This window comes from Lissotriton vulgaris, unplaced genomic scaffold (genome assembly GCF_964263255.1).
Source record: "Lissotriton vulgaris unplaced genomic scaffold, aLisVul1.2 SCAFFOLD_1365, whole genome shotgun sequence".
Classification (NCBI taxonomy): domain Eukaryota; kingdom Metazoa; phylum Chordata; class Amphibia; order Caudata; family Salamandridae; genus Lissotriton; species Lissotriton vulgaris.
Window position 1 is genome coordinate 336,227 of NW_028242984.1, and position 14,173 is coordinate 350,399.

The 14,173-nt window shown below is 46.3% G+C and overlaps 1 protein-coding gene across 1 annotated transcript in view; it reads left to right on the plus strand.

Moving 5' to 3' along the window:
* Positions 1-281: 281 nt before the first annotated feature.
* The window catches only part of LOC147668761 (nicotinamide N-methyltransferase-like), a 50,590-nt gene continuing 36,698 nt past the window's right edge, over positions 282-14,173 (plus strand). Inside the window, exon 1 of the mRNA XM_086948450.1 lies at positions 282-462. Coding sequence (XP_086804576.1) covers positions 315-462 — 148 coding nt within the window. The 5' untranslated portion in view covers positions 282-314. The remainder of the gene's footprint in view (positions 463-14,173) is intronic.

Consider the following 14,173-nt stretch of genomic DNA (forward strand, 5'->3'; position numbering starts at 1 on the left):
CAGTCTGGACTGTAGTCTAACTGAACATGTTTTAAGTCTTCTAAAAATGAGAGGCATTGGATTGTATTCGTTTGTAGAAATGTATCCATGTTGTGTAAGGAGTTGCATTACGCTCCAAACTGTCATAATTGCAAACAGTAAGAAGTAACAAGCAACCACAAACGAAACATTTAAAGTCAGCTGAGGATCATTGTTCCTGAGGGTAAAGTAAAATTATGTTTGTATAAGAAGCTAATTTAAAAGTTAGATTTGAAGCTACATATCATGGGTGCACGTAGCGAAGGCTCAAAGTTGGAGAAGGTGTCACCAGAGAAATGGCTTCTACTATGAACCTGAAGGAAACCCACGAGAAGTATTTTGATCCAAGAACGGTCCTGGAGACATATTTCAAGCGAGATTCTGCATTTGTTGATGATACCATTACTGAGATGTTTTCTAAATTCTTAAAATTCACCTCATCAGGTATGTACTATTCTTTGGCTTATCCATTATCAGACAGTACCAACTTATCTAGTTCTGCTGGCAGCAGATAAACTCACAAATTGGTACTGAAATAGTGTCTAACAGAAATAGTGAGTCAAAACCATTTGCAGTAGCGGATTGATTATCAATGCTAGCACCAATTATGATAAGAACACTAAGAATAAAATCTCTTAATTATTGAGTAAAAGGTCACTCTTTGAAGAACTTGTGTTGAAGTGACCACACTTGAACAGTGAATACAGTAAATACTGAAGCACCAATGTAATGATGCAATTTAAATCACATCTGATTGCATGGGTTTAAGGAAGGACCAATGAAGGCTCAAATTACATGAATTTGTGCTCTTACTCCTCTCCACTGTGTTTCATAACCTTTGCCCTAAAACTGAAACATTGTGTAAGGCCTGTGTAAGGAGATTACCTATCAAGTTCAGGTGTATTTTGCTCAGAAATGCAAGAACATTTTTATACATGTCTTTTTTTGCTGGCTGAAAGACTCACAATTTTATATTCAATAAATCACTTTGGGCTATTCACAGCTTTGGTGAAATATGGTATATATGTATAGATAGATATCGATAGATTTCGAATTATATATATATTACCTATTGGCGGTCACCAGTAGGTGGGTAGAGTTAGGACCTATTTTCCATAGGAAAAATGTTTTTTCTTTGCCCAAGAACTTTGCTGCCGGATGATGAATATACACGTCTTTTTCAAAAAAAGTGGCCTGCTCCGGTCAGCTTCTGTCTTGGAAGTTTCAGGGTGATTCGTCAAGCAGGTTAATTTCCACAGAAACTTTTGACAAAGCTTCAGCTTGAACTGTTGAACAGATTACAACAAATTTGATCTAGGTTCAGAAAGCCCATTTTGAAATGGTGTAAATCCATTCAGTAGTTCCTGACAAAATTGAAAAAGAAAGTTTCGATATCTGAGCACCAAGGAGGGTTCGCACCCCCCCCCCCACCCCCCCGGGTACGCGCTTCACTTTGATTGGCTATCAAACACTCCAAACCAGGCATTTGATGACTTGGTTACTGAGTCAGAAGATAACTGTGGGAAAAAGAATGAAAAACAAGAATAGGGGGCATGGTAGGAACACCCTGACCCGCTAGGCCTGCTCGGGGGGTCCCACAAGTACCCCAGGCCCCCCGCATTATTTTTTATTTAAAAAATTCAAAGTTGCTCTGGGTTTGTGCCTCCTGCTGAGAAAATTTAAAAAAACAAGCACTTTGTTTTTCAAAACCCCCAGCTGGGCCAGGTCCCGGGGACACTCAGCAAATAGTTTGTGGGTTACCGAGGGGACTGCCACCTCCCCTGCACTGAAATAAAAAAAGATTTGTGGGGGGGTCCCAAACTCCACAACTGACCCAGGGACCACCACCTCCCCTAATAAACTGCAGGAGGGAACATGGCCCACCGCAGCGCCAGGATCACTACCTCCTCGGTGCTCTGTTTTAAAATAAAAATTATGTGTGTGGGGGAAGAGCCCCTCTCCACATGCCTCGGGGACACCACCTCCTTGTCAGCTGCTCCCCTAGCTCAAAATCAATACTGGCTCCTACAGGAGGCGGTGATCAAGCATGAGAGTGTGGGCATTGGGGTTCCCCCCACAGTCCCCGAACGAGTGGCCATGCCCGGGAGGATGGGGTCCCCAAGGCCAAAAATGGCACAGAAAGGGGGAACACGCAGTCCCCCTCCTTTAGGGGGTTCCCAGGTAGAATATAAATAACGGGAGTACACATTTTCATTTCTCCAAAGTTTGAAGTTGTGACCAGAGTGTAGTGCTCAGTGCGGCCCCCAAGTGGGAACGCAATGGGTACGTGGCTCCCATGAAGACCGTTCAGTGTGAACGCGATGGGTGCGTGGCTCCAAGCAAAAATAATTACGATTTTTTTTTTTTTTTTAAAGCTTGCTTATATGTTGAGTTATTGCCTCAAAAAAGAGCCCTTGAGATTGTTATAGCTACATGTATGTGCGGATGCAGAGCTTCAGATTGTACATAAACCCTCTGTTGCCTTGATCAGAGAAACGTACTCCATCACTTCTGTAGATGCCATCCATATGAAAACAAATATTTCTGTTATAGATAAAGCCCGTACTATGGTCTCTGAGGTAACCAGAAACAGCGTTATTTACATTTTTCTAGCTTTCTCAATCTGAGGACAAAATTGATTGGAACACTTCCATTTCTGTCTTTGGCATATGTTAGAGTATACAAAGACAGTCTTGGGGAAAAGGAACATCAATTCTGCAAAGGAGTCCTTCAATAGCATTTCCAGACCTACCCCAGTCAATATGCCTAGGTCATTGCCACCACAGTGCACACTCATTAGTTCAGGGCGTTGGAAATGCAAAAACGTTTTTAGCCAAAGGAATCAATTGATGCCACTTTAATCCTCTCTGTCCAATCCATTTAATATCTACATTTTGCAAAGCTAGGTCTTTGTCAATACCTCTGCATTCAGCATACCTTTTGAATGGATGACTGGAAGTAATGAAAAGATGAAAAGATGTCTGTAGCTGAAGTAGTCAGTTGGTAGAATGAGAGGTAACTAAAATGGTGGACAAGATACTGTTCTTAAGAAAGTATAGAATTGATTGGCTATAGAACTTTGTACATTCACAAATAGGGTGCAATTTGCTTTCTTCAAAAAGCAGGTTTCTTATTCGTTAGTAATACGTTTTCAAAAGGTACAGTAGAAAGGATAAGGTCATATTTTGTAAAGTCAACCACACGTGCTGTTTGCATTTGCAAAATTGTGTGGTGAACTTCAAGAGAACGACGACCCACCAACACCAGCAACAGACCGCCCGCAGAAGCTGGAACAAGATCACAGCAGACCAGCTCGCCACCTCCCTGAGCCAACACCCTCCTGCCAGCTCAGCGAACCCCAGCCAGGCCGCCGACTACCTCACGAAGTGGATCAGCAACTGCGCGGACGAACTAGCCCCGCTGAGGACCCCGCCTAGCAGACCCGGCAGCAAGAAGGCCCCATGGTTCACCGACGAACTCAAGAGCTCCAAGAAGAACTGCCGAGCCCTCGAGAAAGTCTGGAAAAGGGAACCGACAACGAACAACAGGACCTCCTACAAACTTGCCACCCGGAAACACCACCAGCTGATCCGCGCCGCCAAGAAAACAGCATTCAAGGACCGGCTGGACAACAACGCACACAACTGCAAGGAACTCTTCAACATCGTGAAAGAGCTTTCCAACCCCAGCGCAGGAAACAACGACATCACCCCATCGCAAGACCTCTGCAACTCCCTCGCCTCATACTTCCACAACAAGATCGCGGACATACACAGCAGTTTCAACAACCAACCAACGCACACCACGACCGACCAGCCACCCCCCCCCACCACCACCCTCCACGCCTGGACCCCGATCAGCACCGAAGACACCATCCGCACGATGAACTCCATCCACTCCGGATCACCGACCGACCCCTGCCCTCACCACGTCTTCAACAAAGCCGACGCTGTCATCGCACCCCACCTGCGAGACATCATCAACACCTCCTTCGACACCGCCATCTTCCCTGAAAGCTGGAAACACGCCGAGCTCAGCGCTCTCCTCAAGAAACCAACAGCGGACCCCACCGACCTCAAGAACTACCGCCCCATCTCGCTTCTCCCGTTTCCAGCCAAAGTCATCGAGAAGACCGTCAACAAGCAGATGGCCGCCTTCCTCGAGACGAACGGATCCCTCGACCCCTCACAGTCCGGATTCCGAGCCAAACACAGCACCGAGACCGCCCTCATCGCCGCCACCGATGACATCCGAGCCCTGATGGACAATGGAGAAACAGCGGCCCTCATCCTCCTAGACCTCTCCGCGGCATTCGACACGGTCTGCCACCGCACTCTAGTACGGCGCCTCAGCAACATCGGAATCCAGGACAAGGCGCTGGAATGGATCATCTCCTTCCTCGACGGAAGAACACAGAGAGTCCGCCTACCACCGTACAAGTCAGAGGCCTCCGAAGTCATCTGCGGCGTCCCCCAAGGATCATCACTGAGCCCCACCCTCTTCAACGTCTACATGAGCCCCCTCGCGGCCATCGTACGCAAACACCACCTCAGCATAATCTCCTACGCCGACGACACCCAGCTGATCCTCTCCCTGACCAACGACCCCGCCGCCGCCAGAGCCAACCTGCACGAAGGGATGAGAGAGGTAGCCGAGTGGATGACGACCAGCCGCCTGAAACTGAACTCGGACAAGACGGAGGTACTCATCCTGGGCTCCTCACCCTCCGCCTGGGACGACTCCTGCTGGCCTCCCGCCCTGGGCACCGCACCCAAACCGACAGACCATGCACGAAACCTGGGCTTCATCCTGGACTCCTCCCTCGCCATGACCAGGCAAGTCAACAGCGTCTCCTCGGCGTGCTTCAACATCCTACGCATGCTACGGAAGATCTTCTGGTGGATCCCCACAGAGACCAGGAAGACCGTCACCCAGGCCCTCGTCACCAGCCGACTGGACTACGGCAACGCCCTCTACGCCGGGACCACCGTCAAGCTCCAGAAGAGACTCCAGCGGATCCAAAACGCCTCAGCCAGACTAATCCTCGACATCCCACGATCCAGCCACATCTCCGGACATCTGAGAGACCTTCACTGGCTCCCCGTCAACAAGAGAATCACCTTCCGCCTCCTCACCCACGCACACAAAGCCCTACACGACCAAGGCCCGAGCTACCTCAACAGCCGAGTCAACTTCTACGCTCCCAAACGCCACCTCCGATCAGCCAACCACGCCCTCGCCGCCGTCCCCCGCATCCGAAGAGCGACTACAGGAGGAAGGTCCTTCTCCTACCTGGCAGCCAAGACCTGGAACTCCCTCCCGTCCGACCTGCGCCTGACCCAAGACCACCTCTCCTTCAGGAAGAAGCTGAAGACCTGGCTGTTCGAGCAGTAGCGGCACCCCCCCCCCTCCCCCCAGCGCCTTGAGACCCTACGGGTATGTAGCGCGCTTAATAAGTGTCACTGATTGATTGATTGATTGATTGAACTTGAAAATACGGTGAAATTGTGACCTGTCAGTTCAGGTGAAGGTTCCATAAACTCTTACTAAGGAAACTGGCATTAAGCAGAATGGAGGTAGAAGTCAGTTGATAAGGGTTATCAACTGTTAGCAATAGATGTACTCCCACCTGATAGATCAGACAAAGGAGCTTTCAACCATAATGATAGTTTGTCATCTGTTTGCAGTCAGGCAATGGGATGTGGCTTGTTGGAGGTGGGGTGTGATGTGTGGTGCTTTGTGATTCATGTTTGACATGTCTTGCATGTGGCAAATGTGTGGAATCACTGTGTGTTACGTTGCCTCACAGCTTCTCTTCTCTCCATCCAAGCCTATTTACTTGTGTGAACTGCGCTGTTGCATCACTTACACTCCTACGGCACACCATTGTCATTCTTTTCTGTGCATGTCTACAAGTCTGACAATGACACACTGATGTTGACTTTGAAGGTTGACGGCCATGTGAGTGTAGGCCTATGATACGGATAGGGCGGACACAGATGTAGAGTTCATGCCTGGCCGAGGTTGCGCTGTGAGTAGAGCTAGGCATTTGGCTCATGCTGCAGCATTACAGATACACAAAATACTTGGCATGTATGAGCCTAGACCCTGAGCTGTCTTGCAGTCCTTCATTTCTCCGTTTATGCGAGCCCGCCCTCCGGGTGCATGCTACGTTGCAACATTGTCAATTGTGTGCCAGGTGGCAACGGCACTAAAACAGACACACGATTGTCGAGTCCAGAACTGAACCATGTCCAGAGCCCTGGGCCAATTCTGCACACCCCTACGCTATACTGGCTTGCTCTGCCCACTCTACTTACACTTACAGGGTGGGGCAAAGCTACATAAACAAGGTCTTCTCCACTGCCAGAAGTAACATGGTTGTGTCCACTGTCCACAGCACAATGAAATGTGGTAGGGCCCAGGGCCCAGGGCCATCTTACATACCAAATGAACACACAGACACAGTTAGATAGATAGTGGAACTGGCTATGGGCACATTCATCTGGTCCCTTTTTATTACCAGGCTCACATGTCCAGTGACGTCTGTGCTGGATGCGTGTGGGGTGAGTGTAAACCAGCCCTCATGGAATGGTTGGTGCTGGCAACAGCTACAACAGTGATCATCGGATCACAATCCGAGATTTAATCATAAAGGGCATATGACTTGTGGTACACTGAGGAAGGGGCACCAGATCTGAAATCACACACAAAAGATTCTATTGTAAAGGGTCCATGAGTTGTGGTACACAGAGGAAGGGGCACCAGATCTTGAATCATACACAAAAGATTCTTTCATAAAGGGTACATGTGCAAAGCCAGCGACTCTGTAATTAATCATTCAAGACTGAATTTGGATTGTGAGCCCTGCTGACCGCAGTGTAGGCCGGAGGTAGCTGTCAGCAAGGGCCCACAACCACATGGCGTTGACTTGGGCTGCACAGAGATAGTGGTATCTGAAGCACTCAGGGTTTGCGCAGCCAGCGATGATGCGTTGCCCGGGTGGCCACACTGGATACAATGCCTGTTGCCTACTGGACGCCGCAATTAATTAATTAAGGCTAAATTTGAATTGTGAGCCCTGCTGACTGCAGTGTAGGCGAGAGGCAGTTCTCAGCAAGGGCACACAGCCATGTGGTGTTGACTAGAGCTGCACCGAGTTAGTGGCACCTGAAGCACTCACCTTGTGCATAGCCAGTGATGATGCGTCGTTCGGGCAGGCCGCACTGGATGCAAAGTCTGTTGCCTAATGGACGCAGCAATTAATTAAGACTGAATTTGAATTGTGAGCCCTGCTGACTGCAGTGTAGGCTGGTGGCAGCGTTCAGCAAGGGCCCAAGCCCACATGGCATTGACTTGAGTTGCATTGAGTTTGTGGCCCCTGAAGCACTCAGCATGTGCAAAGCCAGCGACTCTGTAATTAATCATTCAAGACTGAATTTGGATTGTGAGCCCTGCTGACCGCAGTGTAGGCTGGTGGCAGCGTTCAGCAAGGGCCCAAGCCCACATGGCATTGACTTGAGTTGCATTGAGTTTGTGGCCCCTGAAGCACTCAGCATGTGCAAAGCCAGCGACTCTGTAATTAATCATTCAAGACTGAATTTGGATTGTGAGCCCTGCTGACCGCAGTGTAGGCTGGTGGCAGCGTTCAGCAAGGGCCCAAGCCCACATGGCATTGACTTGAGTTGCATTGAGTTTGTGGCCCCTGAAGCACTCAGCATGTGCAAAGCCAGCGACTCTGTAATTAATCATTCAAGACTGAATTTGGATTGTGAGCCCTGCTGACCGCAGTGTAGGCGTATGGAACAAATGTGTATGGAATACATTGTCGAAAAATCGGATCTTCTGAGTACATTCTAAAAAACCTTAGAAATTCACTGAAAAAAGCACAGGTTTCAGGGACGTTATAGTTAGTTGCCTACTGGACTCTGCAATTAATGAATTAAGACTGAATTTGAAATTTGAACCCTGCTCATCGCAGTGTAGGCCGGAGGCATTGGTCAGCAAGGGCCCACAGCCACCTGCAATTGACTTGAGCTGCATAGAGTTAGTGGCACCTGAAGCACTCAGCATGTGAGCAACTAGCGATGATGCATTGTCCGGGCGAGCCGCAGTGGATGCAATGTCTGTTGCCTACTAAACTCTGCAATTAATGAATCAAGACTCAATTCTAATTGTGAGCCCTGCTGACTGCAGTGTAGGTGAGAGGCAGTTCTCAGCAAGGGTCCACAGCCACGAGGCATTGACTTGAGCTGCACAGAGTTAGTGGCACCTGAAGCACTCAGCATGAGTGTACCCAGTGATGATGCATTGTTTGGGCAGCCTGCACTGGATGCAATGTCTGTTGCCTACTAGACTCTGCAATTAATGAGTCAAGACTGAATTTGATTTGTGAGCCCTGCTGACCGTAGTGTATTTATTTTTTTAATTTATTATTTTTGGAGTTTTCTATAGCGCTGGCCAGACCCGAGGGCATCGGAGCGCTTCACAACCAAATATGTGTAGGTAAAAATAGCGAATACAATACACAGAAAGGATAAGCGAACAACCAGTCCAACATGTATAAGTCATATAACAAATCAAAAGCGCAAAAAAGTGAGCATACAGCAGGACCACAGATAAAATAAGCATACTAATAGGAGGTTCAACTGGCCCCAGAAGTCAAAAGTCAAAACCGTAGCGAGGCCAACCCCAGGAAAAGGGGCTGGTGAGGGCGGGAGAGGTCCGTTGCAGGTACGTGCGATCTGGAGGCAACAAAAGTTCGGATTAAAAGGTTGCATAATAGGATTCGGGAAGGCGGGTTTGAATTAGAGGTCTTTTAGTTGGTGTTTAAACTTTAAAAAGGAGGAAATACTTCTGATGTCTGCCGGGATGGCGTTCCAGATTTTTGGGGCATTCCCAGCAAAAGAGCCGTTTGCCGTCTTCTGTTCTGTTTCCGTGTTCTTAGGGGGATGAGCAGGAGGGAGATTGAACTTCTGAGTGATCTTGCTTGACTGGCTTTCTTGAGTTTCGAGGCAAGGTATTCTGGTTTCCCTGTGTGCAAGGCTTTATGAGTCAAGCAGGCTGTTCTGAAACTGGCCAGCATTTCCAGTGAGAGCCATTTTAGATCTCTGAGTGAGGGAGAAATGCGGTCGAACTTTTTTACTCCTGAGACCATTCTGGCCGCTGCATTGAGGGTGTTTTTTAGAGGGGCTAGGAGGGAGAGGGAGGGTACCAGAGAGGGTCGCGTTCCCGTAGTCCAGTCTGGATAACACAAGAGATTGGGTGGCTTGTTTGAGATCCGCAGGTGGGATGTAGGGTTTGACTTTGTGGAGTAGTTTTAGATTCAAGAAGGCGCTCTTGGCAGCGTTCTTAATGTGGTTCGTCATGGATAATTTGTGATCTAGGGTGATTCCAAGTGATTTTATAGAGTTAGTCAGAGTGGGCATCATGTTGAGAGTGTCAATGGCTTTTAGCCACTCAGAGACCTGCGTGTTTTCTTCCTTGTTAAAGATCAGTAGGATTTTTGTTTTTCCTTCATTGAGTTTCATGCGGTTCGATGATAACCATTCTTGGACTTCCTTCAGAGTATTATTGAGCTTTAGAATGTCATTGATGGAGGAGGATTCCAGGTAAATCTGGGTGTCATCTGCGTATAAGTGGAAGGGGATGTTGGCTTTATTTAGAATGGAAGCGAGGGGTAACCTGTAGATATTGAACATTTTTCGGAGGGAAAACAGAACCTTGGTGAACGCCTCTGTTCACGGGGAGAAGGTCGGAGGTGTATGACTTGATTTTGACTCTCTGGGAAATATTCTGGAAGAAGGATGAGAACCATTGTAGAACCTGTTCTTCCACCCCAAACTCGCTACATTTGAGTATGAGGAGGTGAATCAAATTATCATGTGGATGATGTCATCAGTGATGTAATTTGAGATATTATCAGTGATTATATTCTAATGCATGCACAACCTTGTGTTCGTATATCTTGGTGTAAACAAGGTGTTCTGTGCACCTGGGTGTCACTCACTGAACCCGAGTGAATCAACTATGAATTGGCTGCATCTCCACAATAGTGGGGTATGTCCCAAGGGCACTGATCTGATGTCCTCTATATGAGGTTACTCATGTTAATCTCCAAATGTGAATAAATAAACTCACACCCAATCTTTCACTGGTGTTTATTTATTCTTTTTATATTCTCTTTTATATTCTTGATTTAAACTTTTTTTAGTAGATTCGGCACTACACATCCCAACATGCATTTTGTAGGTCCTAATGCATTTCGGCCATGCGGACCCTCATCTGGGGACAGTCTAAAAATAATAATGAGAACCATCACTCAAATATACTTGAGGAGAACCAACTGGGTACTTTAAATCAAACAACAATCATAAGGAGTGACCAGGTGCATCAAGTGTATACGTGACATCACATGCTGCATGAACCAAAAGTTTGTATATAATTTGGGATGGTTTATGGACCAATGAATATGTGCTCGAAGAGAATTTGGTACCCCATATGGATTCAATAACAAGAGGAGCTTAGAGGGAATATTACGGGTATTAATGGGAAAGGCCCTCCACTCATCAAATACAATCAAAAAGATTCCCAAAACCCGGGACTCATGTTAGTAATTATCTAGCAGGCATACTACTATGATGAGCCCAAATTCGCAAAAGTAAAATTTGGGAAGAACACCCGATATTATTTCTATATTAAGGTGTTTGTTGTCTCTAATGCCTTACCGTCTTAAAACAGACATTTTAGTCTGTCGTTATCACTGATTGTGGGGGGTTCGTAATTTTTCAACTCGGCGCAACCAAAAATGTCAGCCCTGTTTAGGACCATACACAGACCCACACATGTACCAAAATAATAAGTGAAAAAATGTGTGGCGGAGAGGAAGGCACCTCACGGGCGAACACCCTCGGGGCAATCTGGTCAGATGTTTACCAGAGACTTGGCCCCTTTCTCATCATAGGCGGCCGTTCCTATTCCAGAATTTTGGTGAATAAGTGAAAAGAAAAGAGAGAAAGTGCATATCAAGGAGATTTAGAGCGTGGCTCCTTGGACATATAAAACAGAGTGAAGGATAAAATCAACAACCACAATACTTAAACAACTTTTATTCATGAATCGGGTGTGTGAAGTTGAAATAAAAAGGAGAGTAGCTTAAAGTTGCATACCACTACCTGTGACCAACATGTTTCACTACCCAGAAACCTTTATGGCAGATTCATCAGGGTCAATACTCTGTTACTGCACCCCCTTCCAACATCTTTTAAACAGGAAGCTGCCGAGTTGAAAAAATGAAAAAACTAAAATCACGACCAGTTCATAATCTAGACCACCCAAATGTTTGTACTTTTCATAGCAAAAAATATTCAATGTTAGTTTATGTTTCCAAATTAATTTACCCTTATTCAGCTATGCTCCCTCGTACCAGCTGAACACAGGGTACTCCGCCGAACAGTCGGTTGTCACATCAACCTGTAGGGTATTTATATGTAGTTAATATCATGAGTATACGTTGGCCAGCTCTCAGAAATGCCATTTTATGCATGGGCTGCAAACCAATTGGAACAATTGCGTCACCCCAATGCATGTATATATATACCCCAGCAAGAGCATCAACAGAGAATGATGGAAAACCTCTCTATTTTGCCCCGTCAATACATGTTGTCTGACTAAATGGTGGCATTCAATGGTAACTGTGTTAAAAATGACCGACTACCTAGGTTTTATTTATAACAAAAACATTTTTAGTAGTATGTATAGAGTAAACCGTGGAGATGTTCACATATCATACATATTTTTTATATTTTGTTATGTTTTATGGCCCAGTGTTAAACAATCTATGCATGACAACCTCATTGCTGCTACTGGCCCAGGCATACATAATTCAGAGACTATGCATTCATAACCTGCGGGGGGGAAAAGGTGACAAACTAGCTAACCGGCTGCCAGGCTAGCTATCAGCATGTAACTGGCATCCTCACAACCCGGAAAAGAGTTATGTCAAATAAGGCCAAATATTCATGCCGATCTTAAGTTACCTCCTCGGTGAATGAAACCGAAATGCATAAATCGGGCTGGCAGCGGTGCCCGTGACCCAGAGCCCTCTCCTTACCGGACAAAAGATGAACTTGGGCGTTGTATCATCCCAGGAACACCAGGCGGGAGCCGAAGTGCACAATTTAAACCTCCCAGCAAGGTAATCCCGCGTCACGCACCACAATCACGTGATCGGCGGATCCCCCCGTCACGTGATGCGGGCTACACAGGGTGCAATGCTTCACTCACCGAACCCGGGCGCCATTATAGAATGGCTAAATCAACCGGCATGGGTGGATTAAAGTAAATAGAAGTTATCGAGAAGCCTTCTCGAAAAAAACTTGATTGAGGAATGTAATAAAATCAAAGGGAAAATCACTTAACCCTCCTCATATATATCGATCTTGTAGCCCTCATACATCGATTCCTCTGGACTGTGTACATGCCCATAAGAGTGAAGGGGAATCCATAACTAATGTGGGCGCCATTACAGAATGGTGAAAACATTATGAAATAACCCTCCTCATGTATATCAGTATTCAGGCCTCATACATAGATTCCTCTGAACTGTGTACATGCTCATAAGAGTGAAAGGATATACATAGCTAATGTGGGCGCCATTGCAGAGTGGTGAGGACATTACGAGATTGTGTCTAAATAGCCTGAAGACACAGAAAAAGTAATTATACACTTGACATTCGATTGGGGTAAAACACTAAGAATGAAGCATTTTATGTATATGTATATAGAATGTAGCGCAGGTGTATTGCTAATGTCCAGTAATGGTGTCAGGTTGTGCAGCTCCAGAGCAATCGTTTTACAGTACTGTTAACCACACTGGCTATAGGGAGCCAAATCGGATAGCAGAGCATTGTAGGTGGTTAACCAGTTATTTAACCTTATTCCACTCTATAATCTCATTAAGGCCCTGCTTGTCACTGCTCTCTCTGAAAATTCATTTTGCTTCCTTTGTAATCAGGATTGACTCAACGTTAGTAGGATTTCCCTTTACAGTTTCCAACACTGTCCATGTGAAGCTGTGTTTCTCTTTATAACAGTGTTGGACTAATTTGGTGGTCAACTTCCCAGCCCTGATGGTACTTAGATGTTCCTGTATGCGTACTTTTACTTTCCTTGTGGTGAGTCCAATGTATTGTAAACCACAACTGCACATCAGCCTATAAACCACATTAGTGGTGTTACAGTTGCTGAATTGGTTTAGGAACCATTCTCTTCCAGTGGATAACGTTACACTACTGCATTTACTGGTAAGTGGACATACTGAACATGTACCACATGGGTAATGTCCCTTAGGTATCGTCGTAGTATCACTTCTCAAAAGTACTCGGTCCCGAGTATGGACAAGTCTGTCCTTTAGATTCCCTGACCTTTTGAAGGCAAATCTTGGGGGGGGCATCGTAAAATCTTTATTGCCTAACAAACCCCAATGTTTTCTAATTGACTGCCTGATCTTCGTAGCCATAGGTTCAAAGGTCATAACCACCGGTAAACAGTCTTTTTTCTCCCTGGTATTATGCTCAAGTAAGGTGTCTCTAGGGGTGTTGAGCGCCCTCTTTCTTGCATTATTCACAACCTTACGTGGATAGTTACGCTGTTCTAGTTTTTTCGTAAGGTCCATGGACTGTTCAACAAAAGTTTTGGTCTCAGAACAATTTCTCCGGTAGCGAAGAAATTGGCCCACCGGAAGATTATCACGCAGGGCCCTCGGATGGTGTGAATTGTACAATAAAAGGGAATTCCTATCCGTGAGTTTTTGGTGGACCCGAGTACTCAAAGTACCAATATCATTGGCCTCAATGTCCAGATCTAAGTAGGTGGCCTTAGTATGACTGTATGACCAAGTAAATTTGAGGCTCTGGTCCTGAGAATTTAACCAAGTGCAGAATTCAAGCAGCGACTCCTCTGAGCCGGACCAGATGCAGAGCACGTCGTCTATATATCTTTTCCAGAGTCAGATCTGCCTCTGGAAGGGGTTGGTATCCGGATAGACAACGTGCTCCTCAAACTGGCCAACATATATACATGCCAGGCTGGGGGCCATAGTGGCCCCCATGGAAGTCCCAGAGGTCTGTAAGTACAGTTGGTTCTTGTACATGAA